A 23,520-nucleotide genomic window follows, 5' to 3' on the forward strand; every position below is an offset into this window, starting at 1 on the left:
TTTTTTTTTTTTTTTTTTTTTTTTTAATATATTTGGTACAGAGTCTCACTTGAACTCTTGTTTTCAGCTTCCCCAGCGCTAGGATTACAGGTGTGCACCACCATGCCCAGTGGCCTGTTCAGCATGCCCAGGAGGGACCAGAATGGCATGCTGTGTCAGGGATAGAACCCTGGTCCCTGCACTTGTCTAAGTAGGTGCTTAGTCTGCTGAGCTATCTCAATGGCCCAGAAAATTCTTTGTTTGTTGCCTTTTTGAGACAGGGTTTGACTATGCAGTTCAGGCTGGCCTTGAGCTCACTTTGTAGCCCAGACTGATCTCAAGCTCACAAGATCCTCCTGACTCAGCCTCCCACCACCACACCTAGCAAGAAATTATTTTTGTCTCAGAAAATTCAAAGGTTAGGCTTATGTAAATAGTCATTGGACAGCAGAAAAGTATGAAGACGAAATTATAATAAATAAAGCCGTGCTGTTAAGTTGAGCTGTGGGGGACTCAGGTCAATAATTTCTGACATTGCCAGTTAAACAGAAGACCCAATGCTAATATGGGCTACTGGACTCTTTAAGAATATTTTGCTGAGTTTACACACCTATAATATTCAATAACGGAACTTAGAAAAAATGGGGTATACAGATGAATGTCCATTTTGTATCTGTGTATTCAAAGTGGTTGGGATAGATATATAGTTACATTCTGTTAATGAATAGAATGATTTGTTCTAATGGTGTTTGTAAATAGGATCACAAGTCTGCATCTTGTACAGCAATTAACCACTAAGAAGAATATATGCAGTGTATTATTTGTTGAAAAATAAAAATAAATAAAAAAATAAAGCAATAAAAATAAATAAAAAAAAGAATTGAAAAAAAAAAAAAGTCATTGGAGTAGCAATTGATTCCCATGCTGAGTTCTTGCAGTTAATGCTTTTGAATTCTTCATCTTGTCTTGTGTTAATCAAGAATCAAGGGCTGATTTGGAAAAATAAAATGGAGAGCAGATAGGATCCTGTGATTCTTGTTTCTTGATTTTTGGGTTTTTTATGTTTAGTACAGGGTCTCACTACACAGATAGGACTCAGTGATCCTCCTGTTTTCAACCTCCCAAGTGCTGGGATTACAGGGGTGCCACCACACCCAGTCTCAGTCTCAGTCTCAGCATGCCCTAAGGGGCGGAGCCAGCACAGCGCTCCAGGGATCAAATGTGGTCCTGCACCTGACTCAGTAGGCACTTTAGTCCACTGAGCTATCTGGCCGGCCCTTGGATTCTGTGATTCTTTCCAATAGCATATGAGGTTTTATATAGCCATTTAAAAAAAAAAAAAAAAAAAAAAAAGTACTATGTGTCAAATAACACACTCATTTTGATACTTCTGAAATTAGAAAGTATATTGTCAACACGTGTCTTAAATCAAAACCACGCAATAGGGGCCAGGGAAATAGGTCAGTAGAATAAGTACTTGCCTGACAAGCACAAGGGCCTGAGTTCAAATCCCCGGTTCTGGGAAAAAAAAAAAAAAAAAGCCATGCAATAGTTGAGGAAAGTGAAATATTTACTCTAAAATTATAAAACTTCAGTTAATGATTTTAACCAGGCTGACTGTTCTTTACATCTCCTGATTTTTACTTACATTTACCTTACCTTGTCCTTACTCATCCACCCCAAACACTCTTGCTTCTGCTCCTATCCTCCCCTTCCCAAAGCCTATGTGTCTCTGTTTTGTTCGTAGGATTACAGGTGTGCACCTGTAATAGAAGTCTGAATGCTTTAGCTGTCCATTAAACCAACAATGAGTGCAGTGGCACTGACAGAAATAGCCTTCCAGCAGAGTTACTGGTCATATAAGAACTCCCTCCATGGCCAATGCACACACCAGGCCCCTGTGGCTTCTCTCCAGTGACTAGTTCCCCTCTTCCTGATGCCCTGGCACTTCCCCCAGAGGCATGATTGTCCTTTGTACTAGCTGAATCTCTCTTTTGAAGGAGAAGGATTTTTTTTATTTTTTGGAGGCCTGATTTAAAGGTTGTTTTTTTTTTTTTTTTGGGGGGGGGGTTGTTTTGTTTTGTTTTTTGCAGAACCAGGGATTGAACTCAGGCCCTTGCACTTGGCAGGGAAGCACTTATTCCACTGAGCCATCTCCCCAGCCCTCTCTTTTGAAGGAGAAAGACCAGAACAATTACTAAGGAAATACTATACTTTGAAATCATACATAAAAATGTTAACAAAGTAAATAGTCCTAATGATCCTACTTTACTTATTTATTTATTTATTTATTTGTATTTTAGGGAAGGGTCTACAGGGTGTTCAGGGTCTCACTACTAGATCGGACTAGTAGTGATCCGCCTGTTTACAGCCCCCCAAGAGCTGGGATTACAGGCATCTGCCACCACACCCAGTCTCAGTTGCCATCTCAGCATACCCAGGGGGTGAACCAGGGATCAAACCCCCAACCCCTGCACCTGCTTGCAAGCGCTTTAATCTGCTGAGCTATTTGGCCAGCTCTTAATCCTACTTTAAACAGTGTCTTCATTACTCTTCTCTTGCTTCAGAGACAAAATACCTGGTGCCCAAATTAAGGAAGGAAGGGTTTATTTAAGTCACAGTTTGTAGAGGTTTCAGTCCATTTTCAGCTGGTTCCAAGGCAAGGTGATGGGGTTGGGGCCAGGGAGATGGCTCAGTAGAATAAGCACTTCTCTGGCAAGCGCAAGGGCCTGAGTTCAGTCCCCGCTTCTGCAAAAAAAAAAAAAAAAAAGCAAGGTGGCATGACACAGAGGCAACACTTTTAGGGGGCAGAAGACAGCAAAAGCAACAAAAAGGGGGACCAGCAATATAGCTTATCGGACTAAAGCACCAGCACCACACACCAGCTCTGCCCCCAGGGCAGGCTGAGCCAGCCAGAATCCAGGTGTAGTGGCACAGGACTGTGATCCCATGTCTGGGGAGGCTGAAAGCAGGAGGCTCACCACAGCTGTGTGGTGAGACCCTAAAACAACCAAATACATTTTTTTAAAAAGTGCACAAAAAAGGTGGGAAGAGCAAGCCTCTTTTCTTCCTTAAAGTGTAAGCAGGCTAACCCCTCTGAGTAGATGTAGCACTCATACCACCTCCCTGCCCTCCTCTTGCAGCAGCTCAGGATGTTTACAAAGTTAGGATCCTGGCCCCCTGCTGAGTCACTTAGTTAAAATTCTAAATTTCTCAAGTTGACAGATGTATCAACCATTACAGATGTATCAACCATTACAAAATTACAGGAGCAATTTCCAAATTTTGAATTTTTTTAACAGTAGGACCTGATTTTGCAGTTTTCTTTGGCCACTTCCAAATATATCTAGTAATTTGTAACTGGTAGAAGGGTGAAATGTCTGAGAATGATAGCATTTGCTAAGGCACATGGCTGTATAAGCCAAGTAAACCTTGCAGAGAAGGCAACATGTAAAATTTAGGATTGTGTAGTCAGACATATGAATGTACCTGGAATGCTGTTGCTAAGAGTTGAAAATGCAAATTGTAGGCACCTCCACAGCTACTTGCCTTTCAGTTTACAGCAAGATACTAGATTAGAATACTGCCTGAGTAAACAGAATAGAAAGTTTAATAGGTTGTAATATGACCTACAATGAATTTCCTATCTCTGACCTCGATGAATCCCAGGTGTTTGTTTTTCTTGTAGCCTGACAAGACACATGGAAATGTACACCTTTTGTTCTCATAGTAACTTTCTTCTGGATCAGGATTATTTAGCAGAACACTAGCACTTAATTAAACTATAATTTGCCATAATCTCTTTGCTTTCTCTTCTTAGGCAATCTCAGAACTGATCAGCCCAGACATCTTCATGCATTCTCATTCAGAAAATGCAATTTCAGTCAAAGAAATTGTCACTGAAATTGAATCCATCAGTCAAGGAGTTGGGCAAATGCAGCTGAAAGGAGACATGCTATCCAACTCATGTCATACACCAAAGAAGAGCACCATGCATGAGCTGTCCCTTGAGAGAGCCCAGGCCCCAGAGAATAAAGCTGGGCATATGGAACAAGATGAAGGTTTTTGCACAGCCCATTCTGAACTACCCAAAGACTCAGGGAAGTGCAACGCAGAAGGCTGCATAACCACATACTCAGTCACAGCAGACTTGGAAGAAGAAGAACCAACTGAAGGGGAACATGAGCTCCCGGGCCCAGGCATGCATTCAAGTGCTAAGTGGTACCCTGGGTCTGTGAGACGAGCCACCCTGGAGTTTGAAGAGCGATTAAGGCAGGAGCAGGAGCACCATAGTACGGCCCCTGTGTGTATCTCATTGTCTACGCGCAAGAATTCTAAGAATGATTCTTCTATGGCAGACCTAGCACCAAAAGGGAAAAATGATGAAGCCACCTCAGAATATTCATTTGCTCCCCAGGAACCAGAAGTAAGCAAGGGCAAAGGGACATACAGTAAGTCTGAGGCTAGCTCACTATCCCAGTGTGAGCAGAATGCCATTGTTCCAGCCCTCGAACTGCTGGAGTATCACCCCTTGACAGCATCTCAGGAGTACCCAGGGTCAGATATTAGAACAAAGCAGGGAGTCTCAGAGGAGCAAGGGACTGTGGTTTCATGCCAGGGGTCTGAGACACTGGCCATCCCTCTTCCCAAAAGGATAGAAATCATTGAGTATTCTCACACAGTTGCATCACTCAGTCACACTGGGTCAGGGGGTAAAATAGCCACAAGCGAAGAAAAAGAAGAGCAAGGACTAAGAAAGGTAAAAATGGAGAAGTCTGTCACTGTGCTGTGTGCACTGGATGAAAATCTGAATAGGACTCTGGACCCCAACCAGCTTTCTCTGCACCCTCAAGTGCTACCTCCACCTCATTCTTCTCTGGAGCACGATAGACCCACCAACCCAACATCCATGCTGAGCAGCCCTGAAGACAGAAGCAACAGCCCATTGACAGCCCTGGAAACAGCATCTTTTATCAGTTATACAGCCCACATACAACCTACCAGCTTGGATTACCTACATCCCCAGACCATGGTTCACCTGGAAGGTTGCACAAAGCAAAGCAGTACAACAGATAGTGAGCCCCCTGCAGAACAGGTTAACTGGGAAGAACATCAGAAGGGCCATCTCTCTGGTGGTACTGAAGTACCACACAAGGGCTCCCAGTTAAATAGCAAAAACCTAAATTTAATTAGCAAATTTAGTGACAATATTGAGGAATTACAGAAAAAACTGCACCCATCACAGGTAGTATGGCAACTCCCACATAGCTCTAGTAGTGAAAATATACAAGATCTCAGCCACAGCCCTTGTATGGTAAAGAAGTATACTAAACAAGTCGAGTCCCAAGTGATTTTCCAGGCAGGGATCACCAAACCATCCCAAATGAGGCGCTCAGCTTCTCTCGCCAAGTTAGGTTACCTGGACCTCTGTAAAGACTGTTTACCAGAGAGAGAGTCCGCCTTCTCTGAATCCCCTCATCTCAAACTGCTTCAGCCTTTCATCAGAACAGACTCAGGCATGCATGCCATGGAGGCGCAGGAGCCCCCAGAAAACCCAGGTGCCTCCCAGAACCCAGAGCCCACTAAGTATTTTGTAGAGCAACTCAGAACAACAGAGTGTATTGCACAGAGCAAACCAGTGGAGAGGCCCCTTGTGCAGTATGCCAAAGAGTTTGGTTATAGTCAGCAGTGTTTGGTCCCCAGGGCAGGACGAGAATTGACTAGTTCTGAAGGAGGCCTTCCTTTGCTACAGACCCAGAGACTGCAGGATGCAGGCCCAGCTCCAGGGCTGGCCGTGGCACCCCGTCAGCAACACGGCAGAACTCACCCCCTTAGAAGACTGAAAAGGGCAAATGATAAAAAACGGACAACCAACCCTTTCTATAACACCATGTGATTCTGAGCCTATTACATGTGATTTTTCTAAAAGAAATGTATGTAAAAGGGGCAGGTGTAATATGTAAGGAACATGCACTTTATTGGTTAATTTTATAATTTTTTGGTCATTTTACTGTTCCTGGAGCATGCAGGGTTTGGGTTTTTTAGTGTGTGTGTGGTGTGTGTGTGTGTGTGTGTGTGTGTGTGTGTGGACAGAGATTGATTTGGATGGCAGGACCATTTTATCATTGCTTATTTTTTTTTTAATTCAAACCTCAAAAAATAAAAAACTCATTTTCAAAGAACACCTTTATCAAGGCATATTGCTGTTTTTCAGTGAGCTGCCACCACCTCATTTTGCTCTCTGAGAAGAGGCATGCTTGCTTGATTAAGAGAAAGAAGCAGATGGAGACGGTGGCACTGAGGCTCCAAATTAGAAGTGTTCTCCCAAGCCTTTATGATGATGGTTTCTAGACCTCAGGCAACAGCTGAGTGAAGGGCAGCCAGGACTTCAGAGCATTGTCAGCCTTCATTTCCTGCCCTAGTCCTTTGGAATTCCTGAAAAACATGTTCTACATTGCTTTTCAAGGGAGTCTTCTAGGATTCTTTTTTTTTTTAATATTGTAATGTGTGTTAGTACAGAAAGGCATAATAATAACTATAAATTTATCAAGTTATTTCTTACCCTCAAGAAAAAGTTTAAAAGGGAACAGCAAATGAAAGCTAAGAGATCTTCTGTAGGGGAAAGCATTACAGGAGGAGAGTGAAGAGGCCACAGCCCAGTAACTTCCGGTTTGGTGCATTCCATACAGATGGTCATCCTGGCCCTCCCTGCCAGGAAATGTGCTGTGAAAGTGTCCCCCCAACTAAAATGCTGTAGAGTCTAGTCTGAAAAACAGCAATGAATAGTCAATGTGTTCTTGCAAAATGAATATACCTATGTAGGGTTTTTAAGCCCTTTCCATTACTTGAATAATTCTGTGGGCCTTTTGAATTAAATGGCCATATTTTTCCCAATTTATTTCCCTCTCACTGTATCCCCCATCCTGCCTATTTTTTAATTCCATAGATTTAATTGTTATATTACATATGTATAATCTCCATTGAATGCAAAGTTTTCTGTTTTCTCACTGTTTAACACTTAACGTAAGTTTTTTTCTTTCCCTGGAAGGTTTGTCATTTCTTTAAAGTACACACAGTATTTATGTACATAATGTCACTTTCTTACAATGTTTTGTTGTTGATATTGTGAAGTCCTTTTTGACTTATTCTTTTTAAGAAGGAATAGAGTTGCAACTGGAAAACACATAGACACCAGAAATAAAACTGGTAGTTGTTGATAGGAATCTGCACCATATATTGAAGGTGGTTTTCCTGCCAAATTATATATTAGTAACTTCCTCCTCAGAGAAACCCCTAAAGGTTCCTGTTAGATCACAGTGTGACTAAAGGCTGATACCTGTTTGAGACTAAAAGCCTAGAATATTATTTGCCAGTACTGAACCACAGCCAGAAAGTGTATATGCATTGCCCAGGGCAGAAGCTCCTAATGGAGGCTGAGATGCCACAGGGGAGGCAAGTGCCCATAACTGTGTTTAGGATGCTGTTGTTTTGTGGCTATGGAGATCCTTAACACAAGAGCATCTGCCATAAACAAGCCTCCAAGGTTCTTACAAAAAGCATATTTATCTACTACAGCTCATCAGAACTGAAGAAGTTTGCAAATTTGCTTCCTGTCTGCTTTGATGTCCACATTGCTCAGGGCTGACTGAGTACAAACCAGAGACAGGTTTTTGGTTCACCACAATGAGAGGAAGATGTACGTGCACAGACTGTCAAGGTGCTGTCACAGACCAGAGTTTGGAAGGGACAGACAGTTGGACAACCAAAAGGATACAAAAAAAGGTGAACTGAGGCTTTCTGCAGGTGCTCCAGAGAAGCTATGGATCCTCTTGCCACATGGAAGCCATGGTTGGGTGTGACATCACTGCCAGGAGGCAGGTTGGAAAGAAACCACATGCTAAAAGTATCTTCATGGTGTAATAATTATGTATATCTGTGCTGTCCTTCAGTAGTTTACTTAAATGTCCAAATGTGTCATCCACACAGCTTTGTGACTCCTGGATATTTATGTGTTGTAAAGTGTTTTGTTGGGTTGTATATATGCCAGTGTGAGGCTTGTCAAACAGGGTGATGAATTCTAGGGCTCATCCATCTAAACTACCCTGTCTTGTTGAAGCAATTCCACTAGTAATGTGATGGGGAAGACAATAAATTGTGACAGAGGTGGGGAAAGGATTTACATGGAGGTCAAGAGAGTGGCACAACTATCCCACATATTAGGAAGTACAAGTCGTATCAACAGTATGGCACTGTTCCTTCTCACCTGCCACCATGTTTAATGCTCACTCTGATTACATTTAATAGCAGTTAATAAGGGAGGAAAATCAAATGCTGTGAAAAATACAAACTTTACTTTTTTAGATAGAGGATTCAATCTTGCTCTGCTTTCCTTTATTTTTTTTTTAATCATTTAACTGACCTGCCTAATTAAACATCTTCTACATCATAGGGCCTATAATTTAACCCCACCAAGGAATTTGCCAGCCCTCTAAAACCCCTCTTGAGTGTTCCTGAGTTATGTATATGGTTGAGCAACGTCCAGGAGAGGTGCAGAATAAGCTGATGAGGACTTTTTGGACTTCTTCCTTCAAAACTTGAAAATTTCATGTAGCTTATTTCCCTTTTCCATTCATGGAAAACCTAGGCCTCAGACAGCAGGTTTGGTAAATGAACAGAGATGAGCAGAAAAAACTTTGACCTTTTGTCCAGTACTTCACTCACTTCTTGCCAAGTACTGTCTTCTTAAAGATGATCACAGTCTTTCAGTAACTGTGGATGGGTGTGTGTGTGTGTGTGTGTGTGTGTGTGTGTGTGTGTTTATGCATGTATACAAAGAGTTGACATTTCAGTGCATGGGTTAAAAAGCCCCAGGAGCCCACAGCAGGAGAGAAATCCCACTCCCTTTTTGATTTTCAGAAACTCTTAGGAGTACTGTATACTATAGTAAACATACTGAGCTATGGTATAGTAGTATTTATCTCTCCTCATTTTGGTTGGCTTTCAGATTCTATTTCAAATATTTGTTTTGATCATTTCTAGCATCTCAGCCTCTGTAGACTATTTAGTCTCTTCCTGCTCTTGTCCCAAATGGTATTTTCTTTTTCTCATTTTGAGAACTTCTAAGAGCTCTAAGGACAGCCTGATGATGACAGCCCAGGCTCTGACATCCTCCCTCCTGCTCATGGCTCCAGACAAATGCTGTTAAGTAGACCCAAAGCTTCCTATGAGAAGCTTCTGAGACACACCATCTCACAGACATCTTCATCTGCTTCTTTTGAGGATTTCATCCTGAAGTGATCTAGGCATGTTTGATAAAAATGTGTTGTGGGAATTGTTTATTTTTTTCCTAAGAAAGCATATGCAAAAAGTCACTTTTAAGGGCATTTTAAAATTAAGCCATTTTCTGGCTTTTTCTGATAACTACTTGTGGATACTTTGTTTACATTGTGATTATTAAAATATGCATCATTTTGTTGGCCACTCAGTCCTTCAGACACCGAGGCCCTGAATGTCCTGTGAATCCTCACACAGAGCAATGCCATAATGTCAGCCCTGTGGATAAGTGGTAAAACCTGGAGTTGATTCCCATCTGTGTCCTTCACTCCCACCCAGTATTCTCTATGGAACAGTCATCATTTCCTCAGTGATGATGTCTTAATAGTGATGGTCATAATGGTGAATGGCTAGTACAGTTTTTGTTTTCCTTTTTAACAACAGACTAGATGAAATTTTAGTTGTTTCAGCACCAATCCAACTTGAAAACATTGTGGATTTTGTTTTCCCTTTCAAACCAAAAGATCAAGGCATGTATTAGACATAAGTGTATTTGTTGCCTCAACTCACCTGACACCATATTAGAAAAAGACCTGCCACAAACGCAGAAGGCTGCACACTCCTAATCTTTCTCCCAGGGCTTGGAGTCCCTTGACACCATGGAGAGCTTTTGTAAGGTGCTGCTGTACTTTTCCAGCCTGGAAGTGGAGAGTGACTGGGCCTGGCTTCTGCTATGAAAAGAAAACCAGCCTCATCTTCTCAGTGCCCCAGAGACCTAGGACAGGATTTCTAAACTGGAATTACCATCCCTTATCAGCATAAAAGTTCCCTAAGAGGTATATGATTAGTGCTGCCATCAGGGTCCTCACAGCAATGCTGGTGGCAGCATCCTATGTACATATGCAGAGCTGATACCCAGGGCTTCACTCAGGCTGATGACCCAAACTGAAAACTGGGAAACACTCTGAAAACTTTCCTAATCAAGAAGCCCACCAAAAAGTGTTTGGTTTTTATATTTTGTTGGATTTTGGCTTGCTTGGCATAGCTAACGGTGCCTTTTTCTTACTTTTCTTTTTTTCTTTTTTTTTTTTTTTTTTTTTTTTTTTTTGGTTTTGTTTTATTTTGTAGGACTTGTTTTAAACATGGAAAGCAAGTCCAAATGACTCTCCCATTGACTGTTACCTTTGTCCTAGGTTATCTTCAACTTTTATGCTCACATTTTATTAAATAAAGCAGGTGCTCCCTGGAATCTCTGGGACCTTTTTGAGGCATTTGAAGCAGAATATAAAGAGTGGTCTCATCTCCTTCCTTAATCTTCCTGGTGGTTGGGATGTTCCACTTGTATCATAGTTTTTTTATTACTGATGTGCTCTGCTGTTTTTAAATGTGAACTTGTGCGCAAATGTGCAGATGCAATGTTCTTGTTACAGACTGAATAAATTTTTATTTTGAAGATGAAATGTGTATTTCAAATGCATTGGGGCGGGGGCATGCTAGAGATGGAGGGGTTGGACGAGAGCACTGATAACATTGATTGATTATTCCAATCAAGCATATCCTGAAGAACTTTAGAGAGAAAAAATAAATGTAACTTTCCACAAAAGAAAAGACTGGTTAGGAGATAAGGTGACTAAAAACTACTAAAAACCAAGTGATCAAGCTGGGAACTTGCCTGGTCAGAGAGACATTTGTCAAAGCCACCAAGTGAATATTAGAATGAATAGCAAAGGGACAAAAACTTCCTCTATCATCTGTGGTGCAGAGTGACTAATCTGGGTCAGCTGCAGTGACCTGCCCAGCCAAGACTAGCTTTGTTAGGTGAGTGACCTTTCTGGACATTAGTGAGGCACAGCTAACAAGCCCTTAGCACAAAGCTTCTCAACTCACTGAAAGAAAGTGGAAAAACATTTGCTGTCAATTGTACAGGAGGGAGATGGAACCAAAAGGCAGCTGTCACAAAAGAGCTGGAAACAGTGGCTCCACTTTTACTTTTCCACAGACCCATGAGATGTTTAATTGTGCCACTTATCACTACTCTAAGGAGTAGCAGTTTCCCAACTGCCCACCAAATTTGCTAAAGCTTCCAGAAAAACACCTGTCTTTAATTAAAATGAAGTCATCCTGCTTCCTTCTGAATCACATGCTTCAAGTGAAAAGGCACATCTCTGGCTCTAGGGGGAATGTACAATGGTAAAGGTAAGATCAAGTCACAGAATATCCTACAAGTGCTTGGGGTCTCTGACCAATGTAAATAAGCTCAACCTTGGCTTTCAAGCTGAAGCAGATGGACAAAATCATGGCCAAATTGCCAGAACACTTACAGAAAGCTTCATGCCTGTATTCCAGCACTTGGGAGGGTGAAACTGGAGAATTGTGAGTTCAGGACCAGCTTGGGCTACTTAGACCCTGTCTCAAAAAAAAAAAAAAAAAAACCTTACGGAATGAGATTTATGCCTGTCTTCAGTAGAATGCAGTCCAATGCCCAGCTGACAGTTCATAGGGGAAGCTCCAAGCTCAAATGGAGCTTTTCCTCTGATTCTTTATGCTTTGACTCCACCCACTCACAACTTTGTCAAGCTTTGGCAGGAAAGCTGAGGGGCTAGACTGAACCAGCAAGGCCCATGTAAATACCTATGGATCCCTGCTCATGTAGCCAGAGAGCACCCTTCTTCCCAGATGATAGAACTAAAGGCTGGATGGACTGAGGGATTTAGAGTCATCCCCAGTTCTTTTTAAAGTGAAGGGAAAATGTAGAGATAATGTTTCAGAGTAGGAAACAACATACTAAATCTCTACCCACAAAAGATGCAGAATTAGAAGTTGATCCTGGGGCTGGGGAGATAGCTCAGTAGAATAAGCACTTCCCTGGCAAGCACAAGGGTGTGAGTTCAATCCCCGGTTCTGCCAAAAAAAAAAAAAAAAAAGAACTTGACCCAAAGACTTCTTCATTTTATAGCCCAGAATGTAAAAACTGGATGACTACACCAGAGCTGGACCCTCAATTTTCTAATTAAGCCAGGTAACCCTTTCTCTGTACCACACAGGATAACCCTGAGATAAAGTGGCACTGCCTTTAAAGAGAGGCAGAACTACATGACACTAAAAAAGAAAACAAAGAAAAAAAAAAAAAAAACCAACTACATGGTACTAAAAAAGACATGGATGCCAAATCTTAGGGACAAGAATCTCAGCCCCACCAACCAGCTGAGTGATAAGTATAGGTAAACAAGTGCCTTGATTTCCTCCTTTGTAAACCTGAATAATAACAGTGCCCACCTGTGAAGTTTGTTACAAGAATGTTATTAATATGTATAAATCCCCTAGAACAGTGCCTAACTTAAAATGTGAATGTATCAATCAGGGTTTTACTAGAGAAACAGATATAACACAAGATATACAAATGTAAGAAACTATAGGATGTCCAAGCTAAAGGCAAAGACTAGAGCTCCTCTGAAGAACAGAAGCCCATCTGTCCTGCATTTCCCTTTACATCATCTTGGTGAGGAGCTGCCCTAGGATGGATCCTCTACACCCTAGGATGTAGAATCGCTGACCCAACTTAGTTAAGCTTCTAAACTTCTCAAGTTGGAATTGGACATGGTAATCCCACCATCCAGGAGGTTGAGACAGGAGGATCACAACGAGTTCAAGACCAGCCTGGGGGCTACAAAAGTGAGCAGAAGGCCAGCCCAAAATGCATAGTGAGACCCTGTCTCAAATAAATAAATAAACTCAAGTTGACACAACCAACCACTACAGTGACCTACTATTATTATAAAGGAACAACTAAGTTACTCAAGTCCTTTATTCCTAGTCTTTTTTTTTTTTTTTTTTTTTTAGAGGGAACTGGTTCAGTCCAGTTTACTGCACTTTAGGATGAGGAGCTACAGAAGACAGGGGTGTGCGTGTGGGCAGGATGGGCAGAGGGCATTCAGGGATTCTCAGTAAAAAGAACTGAAGTATTGTCAGGGTAGAAGGAATTGTGTTGCAGCCAGGTGAAAAAAGAATGCACCCTTGCCAGGAACTCATCCTGAAACAACATAATAAGTCCCAAGAATCTTGAATCTGTGGACATGGCCCAGACAGGATAAGCATGCAGACAACACTCAGAATGCACCAGGAACACACTTCTGTCACTGGTGGGCATGGAAAGGCCAAAATCTCGCTAGAAGCCACTGCTCAAGTGTAGGAGAGCAAGTTCAGGTCATAACAGCCATCAACATCAAAGCGGCCGATCCTTGTGGAGGTGTGACTGGCCCGGATCATCTCTGTCAGCGCCCACATCTGCTGCACTTCGGAGGATACCCTGCTGGGGTCTGGGAGACCCTCCAGGAGAAGGGCAGGCTTCTCACAAGGCCCTGGGTGGGACAGCCACTTGGGAAAAGTCATGGTGGGGCTCTTTGGTCCCTGCTGGTAGATTTGCAGCTCCTCCACTGTGAAAGATAGCCACAGTGGTGATGGCTGCCGCAGAATGAGACGCAGCTCCAATACTCTGGCCATGTCACACAGCATCTGGTGCTTGAATAGTGATACATATTCCTGGGCTCCATCCTCACTGTGTGGGTCAGACATCAGACAGTACTCCCACAGGCAGGTCACCCACTTAGCTGGTGTATGTGCTGAGGTATGCTGACGGACACGGATGGTCAAAAAGGCTGTGTAGTAATTCTTAAATGTGATCTCCTGCAACTCGAAAGGCTCCGCGCTAGGGAAGGTGACATTGATGACCAGCACGCCAGGCCGGCCTTGGAAAGTCCGCACGTCACCCACCTGCAGGGCTACGGCACCTTTCACATGACAGGGCACCAAGAGACGGGACATGGTGCCAGCTGCTGCGAACGAGCGCAATTATCTCTTAGAGTCTCCAACCACAATAACCCTTCCTGGCAGAAGAGCCACAAAAACTATTCCTAGTCTTATACCTAGACTCTTCATTCATCTTCTGGTTCCTTGTGCCATTAATTTTTCTAGAGCACATGTATTGTTTCTGAGTATGCTCCCCTAAGCCACTATGCAGTGGCCCAGAATCTTCCTCAGAGTCAACAGCCTTGTGGGGACCCTTACGGTTTTCACTACCTTGGGTCCCTATTTCCACTTGTGGTCACTGCCTTCCACAACGTTGTATGCTATTGACTTCAGGTATGCCCTGGGAAACAGGAAGTAGTATCTGTGCCCACACTCCCTTGCAAGCTCTTAGGATCTGAAGGAAGAAATCCAGTGTGCAGACAGTGGGTAAACAACAACACTGGCTGTATTTTTTTTTTCTTTTTCTTTTTGTGGTACAGGGAATAGAACTCAGGATCTTGGGCTTGCTAGGCAGGCACTTATACTGCTCTTCTATCTCCCCAGCCCACACTGTCTTTCTTTCTTTCTTTCTTTCTTTCTTTCTTTCTTTCTTTCTTTCTTTCTTTCTTTCTTTTCCTGCAGTACTGGGGATTGAACTCAGGACCTTGAGCTTTTCAGGCAAACGCTTATTCTACTGAGCTATCTCCCCAGCCCTACTGGCTGTATTTCGATCAGATTTTTTTATTTCCTCCTTGACCTTGGCCAATATTCAATCCATGGGTCTTAGAAAAAGAGGGGAGGCTTCCTGGAACACAACTGGGAATCAGCTCAAAAATGGCCCAGATGGCATTAGGAATCAGGCTAACATTAGCTTATGAGCTGGCTCTTCCGGCCCCTAAAACTTGGCCAAAAATTTGTGCCAGCTTTTTCCCCTTGAACCTGGGAGAAGAGTGGGGAGCTCAAAGTGAGTTCACTTTTCTCCCTACTCTGGTTTCAGGCTGCTTTCTGCCCTACTCCATGAAATGTATGTAACGGTGAAATGACTAGCACAGTGTTACCGTTTGGGGTACTCAGTGACGGCGATCGCCATTAATAACAGCAGTTAACATTCACAACTCTTTGTCAGGTACCCTCTCATTTTCCCGGGAGGCCCTCATCCACTGGCTGAGAACATCCCCGCAGCGCATCTTCTGGGACCTCTTCCCAGCGGGCCTCGACTGCAGTCCCACAATCCCGGCCCGCAGGGACTGGCTGAATCCGGAGCGCAATTGAGGCAGGAATGCGGCGCGACAGAGCGGGCCCCTCGCCGGCTCCCTCTCTCACTGCCCGCTCTGGCTGTGGGAACACGGGCTCCCAAGCCTCGAGGAGGCGCGGACAGTGGCAAAAGGGCACACACCCCGCAAACACACGCACACTTACTTCTGACAACCTTCTGAATCCTGCAGATCTCTGAGAGAAATCTGTGGCGCTCGGTTTTCCCGCCGCTGCAGAGGGCGGGGCCGCGCCAGCCCTGGCCCCGCCCCGCCCAGGCCCCGCCCCCCGGTTGATGGCAGCGGCAGCTGGGTCCGCAGCGGAGCGCGGCCCTGGAGAGCTGCAGGCAGCGGCCGGAGCGCGCAGCCTGCACCCGAGCCCAGACACCGCGGACGTCCGAGAGGCAGTTCTCTCGCCCCCGGCGCACTCCCGACCGGCTCCGCAGAGGAGTCGCAGCGTGAGCACACCCCCTGCCGGCTTAGGACCAGGTACACCCTCTCGCCGCCCGCAGCCAGCGGAGCGGACGGGGTCTCCCGAGGGGACAGAGGTCTGCGCTCCCCCAGCCCCTGCTGCTAAATTCGGTCCGGGCAGGGAAGACTGGATGTCTATATTTGGCCGGACTGGGCCGCGCAGACACCTCGTCTCGCAGGAATGCCTTGTCGGGACAGGAGGCGGAGGGGGGTGCGGGGAGGCTGGGCCTCAGGCCTGAGGCTGCAGGAGCGGCTTGAAGGGCACAGAGATGCCCTGGGCTGAGGTGGGGCAGGAGCCAGTGTCCCTTTGCGAGAGCCTGGTGTGGCTTCACGTGAAGAGAGGAGAGTAGTATAAGCCCTGGTTAGAGAAAAGGCACTGCACCCTTACCACCTCTGTAAATCTGGTCCTGGTGGGGTGGGGAGGGTCGATGACCCCAGCCCCAAGACAGCTTACCAGAAGGAAGACCCAGCCTAGTAGAAAATCCAAAGTACTGTAGATAGAAGCGAGAAAACCATGGTTGGGGCTTCCTGCAGGAGCTAGTGCAGGTAGAACTGAAAGGAGAGATCTCCCTTATGTGGTGCCCACCACCACCCACAGCAGTGTGGGAGGAAACTGCTGAGAACAGTTGCAAGAAGGGCACAAGTTAGCTGACAGGAGAGACTGCACCCTTAGCAAATTTTTATAAGAAAGTAAAACTCCATCTATGTCAGAGATACAGGTTTGGGATTGGGGGAGAGAGACTGCAGTTCTAGCCCCACAACTGGCCTTCTGCCAAGATCCAATAGGCAAAGCCTGTGATTCTGGATAAGTTGCCTCTAGGAAATGTAACACTTCAGTAAAGAGATGCTCACCCAAGGTGCTAACAAGAGGGCAGCCTGGCATCAAGCTGCTCCCAAAACATTCTATCTTTTAGGAAGCTTTCAGGCCCTGTCAGCCTCCTCTGTACCCCAGCCCAGGTCTCTAAACCCTTCACATTAAACATCATTTGACAGGTGGCAAAGAACTGTCCAATACCTTCATAACTTTGAGGAAAACTACAAGACCTGACTGTTGGTCAAATAACCTTTCTCACCTGCCTCCTCAACCACACCTCCTCCCTCCCACAGCTCACAGAACTAAGGACCAAAGGCATTTCTGAGCACTAAGATCCTCCACCTCTGCCGCAGCCATGAGCCGTCGTGTGGTTCGGCAGAGCAAGTTCCGCCATGTGTTTGGGCAGGCAGCAAAGGCCGATCAGACCTACGAGGATATCCGTGTATCCAAGGTCACATGGGACAGCTCCTTCTGTGCTGTAAACCCCAAATTCCTAGCCATTATCGTGGAGGCTGGAGGTGGGGGTGCCTTCATCGTCCTGCCTCTGGCCAAGGTGAGGTATACAAGGAAAGAAGCAAGTAGCAGCGGCTGGACGCTGACTAGGGCCCCTGTGTTTTCACCTGGTTCCATTCATCACTGAGGAGGGCAATTTGTGTGGATTGGCTGTTTCCTGTTCCCCAAGCCCTTGGGAAATAGTAGGGATGCTTCTTCACTCCATTCTGAGTGTCACAGTGGCCTACACCTGCCACCTCACCATGCAGCATCCTGTTCCTGCCAAAGATCAGAAAGTCAGGTGGTAAACATTGTTGGGATACAGCAGAGGCATATTCTGTCCCTGTCTTGCCTAATGCCACACCTCCTCATGTTTTAGGACTGGAGATCCTCCTTCCCAGCCCATAATGACTGATCAAATCATAGTTCTGAGTCACATACTGAGAACAGGGTGAGGCTCTTTCTAAAGAGACCATCGCTACTTCTTCACTCTGGTTCTTTCTTGTTTGTTGGTTTTCCCCAGTACTGGGGATTGAACCCAGGGCCTTTGCATTGAGCTACATCCCCAGCCCTTCTTTATTTTGAGATAGGGTCTCACTAAGTTACAGGCATATACCACTGTGCCCAGCTCCACACTGGTCTGAAAGGCAGGGGTACATAACATATAAGGCCAGAACTCTCCCCACCCTAAGGAAGGGGGCTAGGCAATGACTGACACCTTTCTGTGTAACCTCAAAATTCTTGACCTGGATTCTAGCCCCTCTACCTTCCTGAGGAGGCCCCCCGAGTGACAGGGTTAGGCTTGACAACAGCCAGTGACTCACCCTAGACAATGCAGACACCATCCAGAGACATCATCCCCAAGGCTCAAATTTCAGCTAGAGCTGCCTCCTTCTGCAGTATGACTGCCATTTAAATGCCACATAGTCACCTCCTCCATTACTGCCTAGTCTGGGCCAGTGCCAGCCCCTGCAGAGGCCTCAAAACCTCTATAAGGAACACATGGAGATCAAAAAATGTAGTACCCACCCCCAGCCCCAGTTTGGGAGACAGTAGGCACCAGAATTGCCTGCTACTTTTGGTTCCAAGGTGAAACCAGTGACAAGAGAGAAATCTGCCAAGAGTGGCTAGGAGCACTGCCCTGAGGATTGCCTCACCTTGAACTCTTCCACCAGGGCCTTCCCAAAGACATTCCAATTGGGGGATCAGGCTCAAGAACTGCTTCCTCCAAGTAGGTGATTTCCAAAAAAGTACTAGACTGCGAGACAAAGTCTGGGCTCCACCAGTATCTTATGGATCTTTGCTTAAGTCATTTTACTTCTCTGTGCCAGGTTCCCTAATATTTTGACTCTGCCTTAAGCAAAGTGCAGAGAAAGTGGACTGAAGTGGGTTACAGGTACAGAGAGAGTCTGCACAGAGAAACGGATGATAGAGAATTGAGATGCAAACATCTTCTGTCCACTTCAAAACACACACACACACACACACACACACACACACAGAGGGGTGTAGCTGGTTTATAGCTCAGTGGTAGAGTGCTTAGCATATGCAAGACCCTTGGTTCAATCCCTAGGACCACAAACACATAAATGCATTCACATATACTCACACACACCACAGGAAAGTGACCCCATAGCTCTCTCTGACCCCTCCAGACAGGACGAGTGGACAAGAACTACCCGCTGGTCACTGGGCACACTGCACCTGTGCTGGATATTGACTGGTGCCCACACAATGACAATGTCATCGCCAGTGCCTCAGATGACACCACCATCATGGTAGGAGCCAGGTGGATTCTGCTGGGCAAGGGGGAAGGGAAAGCTGCCTCACCTGGGCTAAGGAAAGTGCTAGAGAGGTTCAGACTCCCAGAACCCTGCCCTGCCCAGCTTCCAGGCTATTCTTAGCTACATGTCCACTCCCTCCCAGGATGCACTGCTTAGAACTAATTATAGTCATGAACAACTTGGGGCCCTGGGGGCAGGTACTTTTAAGTCTCTGTGGTAGATTGAATGGGGAGGTAGGTCTCTGGAGAGCTCGAGTGCCCCCTCCTGGTTCCCAGCTACGTCTGCCCTAGGCAGATATCACCATACCTTGCCTGTATTTGACTCCTAACCATTCAAGATAACAGTAGGGTTAAGGTGAGGAGGGGAAGAACAAATCTGTGACTTTATCCCACTGACCTTTTGCCTTCTCTCCCTGCCTAGGTGTGGCAGATTCCAGACTATACCCCTGTGCGCAACATTACAGAACCCATCATCACACTCGAGGGCCATTCCAAGCGTGTGGGCATCCTCTCCTGGCATCCTACTGCCAGGAATGTCCTGCTCAGTGCAGGTCTGGGGGCCTAGGGAGGGTCTCTATACTGTAAAGGAGGCCCAGGGTAGCAAAGGTGGAGCCCAGGTGACCATGCCTGGCCATTCTGGACAGGTGGTGACAATATGATCATCATCTGGAATGTGGGCACTGGAGAGGTGCTGCTGAGCCTAGATGACATGCATCCAGACGTCATCCACAGTGTGTGCTGGAACAGCAATGGTAGCCTGCTAGCCACCACCTGCAAGGACAAGACACTGCGCATTATCAATCCCAGAAAGGGCCAAGTGGTGGCGGTGAGTGCCTGCCTGCCCACTCCCTAGTAACCCTGGCCCAGGTCCCAGCTTTCATCTGCCCCATTGCTTATTCCAGAGACTAGTGGTCCTCTCCCCAAGTCTCTGTGACCACAATTCCTTGCCCTAAGTAAGCCCCCCACCCTGCAATTCCTGCCTTGCTCCTGTTACCTCCCCTCCCCTGCATCTCAGAAACCCAGAGGAGGGTTCCTTGCTTTGAGATTGAGGAGGGGAGAAGCTGGAAACCACCCTCTCACCAGAACCTGCATGAGACCTGAGCTCCAGGACCCTCTCCTCTCAGCCGGCAGCCAGCGCCATCTTCCAGGGTCTGGGGCCTGACCGCTGGCTCCAGAGCTGGCACTTTTCCGCCCTTGTTGACCTGCTGGGGTGGGGTGGGAGTGGTAGAGGCAACCCACCTGTGTTACTTGCCCCATGGAGTCTTAATAGCCTCGCCAGCCTCAATCTAACCTGGGGTGTGGGGGGCGGGTGCCTGTCTGGGCGTGCAGCAGGCACGTGGAGCGCGGCCGCGGGCGTGTGGGCAGATGAGCACTCTAACCCACTAACCCCGCGAGCAGGAGCGAGCCCGGCCTCACGAGGGCGCCCGCCCGCTGCGGGCCGTCTTCACCGCAGACGGGAAGCTACTCAGCACCGGCTTCAGCAGGATGAGTGAGCGGCAACTCGCGCTCTGGGACCCGGTAGGCCAGGCCGCGCTAGGCGCTCTCGCTCGCTCCTTCGCTGGGTCAGCCAGGAGCACCCCTGCCTGCAGTGGCCTGAGCGGAGCAAGGAGCTCCCATTTGCAAAAGCCTCGCTGGGACCCCCTGGAGCCAGCAGACATCGCCTGTTGCAGGGATCAACCTTTGAGAGCACTTATGGGCTCCAGATCTGAGAGCGGCGCGTTCTCCAGGCCGGGGCTGGCCACTGGCTCTAGGGAAGCTGAGTTCTTTAGGACCCTTCTGTCTCTCCCGCGGCCCCCTCCTGCACACAAATCGGCAAGCTGTTTGCTGGCTTGCTCGGCCCTCCATGCTCCCCAGAGCAGGCAGCTGGGTGATGCCCCTCCCTTCTCCCCCCTTCCCCCAGGAGAGGTTTGCAGCCCACGAGGGGATGAGGCCCATGCGGGCTGTCTTCACGCGCCAGGGTCATATCTTCACCACGGGATTCACTCGCATGAGCCAGCGAGAGCTGGGCCTGTGGGACCCGGTAACACAGCTGGAGGCTTGGGGTGTGTGCCCCGGGGACTGGCATCACGCGAGAGGGGCCAGGAGCCCCCCACCGCAGGTTATACCCACCTAGACTGGGCTGGAGGCCACCGCCGCCTCCACAGTGCCCGCCTCCCCACACCCACCCTTCTGTCCAGCTTTGCTGCGTCGCCTGGAGAAGCTCGCACTGGTGCCCGCACCCGGTGATGCCGAGTCCCTGGGGGTGGTTTGCGGTGACTGCATGCAGTGGCAGTGGCGCAGGCGTACCTGTGCAGGGCAAGATAGTAATGTGTTCGGGGGAGGAGCCTGGAACTATCACCAGAGCTGCTTTGGGAACTCGAGGGATTTGGGGCCAAAAGGAAACTTAAAGATGGCTCTGCGGTAGCAGAAGTAGCAGAGGAGGATGGGCAGGGCTGGTCACGCCTCATGTGCTTGGGCAGAACAACTTCGAGGAACCAGTGGCACTGCAGGAGATGGACACAAGCAACGGAGTACTGCTGCCCTTCTACGACCCAGACTCCAGCATCATCTACTTGTGTGGCAAGGTGCTGCTGGGGGCGGGAAGAGCAGGGAGCAGGATGGAGGTGTGCTGGGACTGCCTGAGCACTCCTCTGAACTGACTGGCTTTTCAGGGCGACAGCAGCATTCGGTACTTTGAGATTACGGAGGAGCCACCCTTCGTGCACTATCTCAACACGTTCAGCAGCAAAGAGCCACAGCGGGGCATGGGTTTCATGCCCAAACGAGGGCTGGACGTCAGCAAGTGTGAGATCGCCCGGTCAGCAGCTGGGACCCTCCCGCATGGCTCCCTCTGCCTCTACTCATGTTAGAGCTTAACCATGAGGCTTCCCCTGCAGTGCTGTTTTGGAAAACAAAGTTGGGGATGGGGATCAAACAGATCTGTTTTAGCACCAACCACAAAGCTCCCTTACCTACCATTTTTAAATTGGTTTCCTGTAAAATAATGACAAACATCTGATCAAAGAGGATTTATGCCAAAATTGGTAATGCATGTAAAATACAACACACTTAGTAGACATTCAGCATGTGTTGGCTTCCAATCCGATCGTCCCAGAGACAATAAGGGGGTGGGAATCTACCAGGGGCAACGAACCTGTTTCCCTTACAGGTTCTACAAGTTGCATGAAAGAAAGTGTGAGCCCATCATCATGACTGTGCCACGCAAGGTGAGTGGCTGGGAGAGGGGTGGGACAAGGCACCAAGGTGGAAGGGAGCACAGCGGGCCTGGCACTACAGTTCGCATGCCTCCATCTGTCCACCCACCCCTGCAGTCAGACCTGTTCCAGGACGATCTATACCCAGATACACCCGGACCAGAGGCTGCCCTGGAAGCAGAGGAATGGTTATCCGGTCAGGACGCTGAACCCGTACTCATTTCACTGAGGGATGGATATGTGCCTCCTAAGCATCGCGAGCTTCGGGTCACTAAACGCAACATCCTGGATGCTCGACCGTCCTCTGGCCCCCGCCGCAACCAGTCAGCCAGTGATGCTCCCTTGTCGGTAAGATTCAGCCCTGTTCCACCCAGACCCTTCTACACATCCTCTATTCTCCTCCTGCCCAGCCTCTTCCCTCTTCTGTATCCCAGCAGCAGCACACCTTGGAGACACTGCTGGAAGAGATCAAGGCCCTTCGTGAGCGGGTACAGGCCCAGGAGCAGCGCATCACAGCTCTGGAGAACATGCTGTGTGAGCTGGTGGATGATGGCACCGACTAGCACATCCCTGTGCAGCTGAGCGACTGTGCTCAGTGCCCAGCAGGCAGGACAGACGAACCAGCCCAATTCAAACTTTGGTCTGGGACTCACCTTCTTGGGCTGGGGTTGGAGGCAGGACTGGGAAGGAAATTATGCCCTCATGGGAGACCTGGCAGAAAGGAGCTTATGGGAGACCCGGGTTTGTCTGGCAGGGGCCAGACTGCACTCTTGCTCTGGAACTCAGCTCGAGCTGGCCTAAGAGACTACTGGGGTACACTAGGCCTGAGCAATGGTGTTGTGTGGCAAGGTGGTATCCTCCTCTGTCCTTGGCGCTAGGCGGGGGGTAATGCTTATTTATTAGCAGAATGCTTGGGAATATTGGGGAGTTTGGGCTTGACCTCAAAGGGTTGGTCACTTCACAGGTCTCCCCAGACTAAGTGGGAAAAATGAGGGCACTTCTCCTTATCAGATAATTTGACTCCACCAATCTGAGTGATAAAACCCAGTTCTGAGTTGACAGCACCCTAGTTCTACAGACACATGCACAGCCTGCGCAACCCCGACCCGGGGTCTATGGCAGATGACAGGGAAGACTCTGCCAGAGAAATCTCAGAACTGGTGTAAGAAAGCAGGTTCACACCACACACACACACACACACACACACACACACACACACACAACCAGCTTTGGCTGTGGCCTTAATTCTGAGGAAAACAAAATTATGATATGTTTTACTAAGTGCAAATTTGTTTCTCCTGCATGGCTTGGAGCAGGCAAAGGGGAAACAGTCCCAGGCTCCTTGGAGAACTTAGGAAATGCAAGCCTGGGCTCAGGACTCACTGAACAGCCTCTCACCCTGCAGTCCTCCTCACCCTGAGCAGGACTCCCCACCCTACCCACCCCAGGAACTCCTCCTCAGTAAAATCAGGAACGAGC

At 47.4% G+C, this 23,520-nt stretch overlaps 2 protein-coding genes and 2 pseudogenes across 6 annotated transcripts in view; 2 read left to right on the plus strand and 2 right to left on the minus strand.

The window, feature by feature from the left end:
* Nucleotides 1-5,969, plus strand: part of Ssh2 (slingshot protein phosphatase 2) — a 288,998-nt gene extending 283,029 nt beyond the window's left edge. For 2 of the 3 annotated variants that reach the window (XM_004635379.2, XM_023719862.1), the window contains exon 15: nt 3,800-5,875. In XM_004635379.2, the coding sequence (XP_004635436.1) occupies nt 3,800-5,875 (2,076 nt within the window). Of the gene's footprint in view, nt 1-3,799 lie in introns of all 3 variants that reach the window. The other variant, XM_004635378.2, reaches the window with a different exon arrangement.
* LOC105742764 overlaps nt 1-15,520 on the minus strand; it is a 41,286-nt pseudogene extending 25,766 nt beyond the window's left edge.
* On the minus strand, nt 13,378-14,141 carry LOC101591273 (annotated as a pseudogene).
* A 54-nt stretch (nt 15,521-15,574) lies between the features above and the next one.
* On the plus strand, nt 15,575-23,520 carry Coro6 (coronin 6). 3 transcript variants are annotated; one of them, XM_004635382.2, is made up of 11 exons: nt 15,575-15,776; nt 16,866-17,125; nt 18,720-18,842; nt 19,269-19,398; nt 19,492-19,673; nt 20,748-20,867; nt 21,307-21,411; nt 21,499-21,644; nt 21,996-22,053; nt 22,159-22,389; nt 22,476-23,520. In XM_004635382.2, the coding sequence occupies exons 2-11, from the start codon at nt 16,928-16,930 to the stop codon at nt 22,602-22,604; spliced, it is 1,422 nt and encodes a 473-aa protein (XP_004635439.1). In that variant the 5' UTR covers nt 15,575-15,776; nt 16,866-16,927; the 3' UTR covers nt 22,605-23,520. The 3 variants fall into 3 exon arrangements, with proteins under 3 accessions (XP_004635439.1, XP_004635438.1, XP_023575675.1); XM_004635381.2 differs by having other exon boundaries at nt 22,479-23,520; XM_023719907.1 differs by lacking the exons at nt 15,575-15,776; nt 16,866-17,125; nt 18,720-18,842; ... (1 more) ...; nt 19,492-19,673; nt 20,748-20,867 and adding an exon at nt 20,878-21,123 and having other exon boundaries at nt 22,479-23,520.

The sequence above is a fragment of the Octodon degus genome, unplaced genomic scaffold (assembly GCF_000260255.1).
Source record: "Octodon degus isolate 3935 unplaced genomic scaffold, OctDeg1.0 scaffold00072, whole genome shotgun sequence".
In the NCBI taxonomy this organism is placed as follows: domain Eukaryota; kingdom Metazoa; phylum Chordata; class Mammalia; order Rodentia; family Octodontidae; genus Octodon; species Octodon degus.

Coding starts and splice junctions, on each gene's coding strand:
- Coro6 (XM_004635382.2), top strand. CDS start 16,928: ATGAGCCGTCGTGTGGTTCGGCAGAGCAAGTTCCGCCATGTGTTTGGG. Junction 20,868..21,306: donor AGCTGGGCCTGTGGGACCCG/GTAACACAGCTG, acceptor GTGCTTGGGCAG/AACAACTTCGAGGAACCAGT. Junction 22,390..22,475: donor CCAGTGATGCTCCCTTGTCG/GTAAGATTCAGC, acceptor TCTGTATCCCAG/CAGCAGCACACCTTGGAGAC.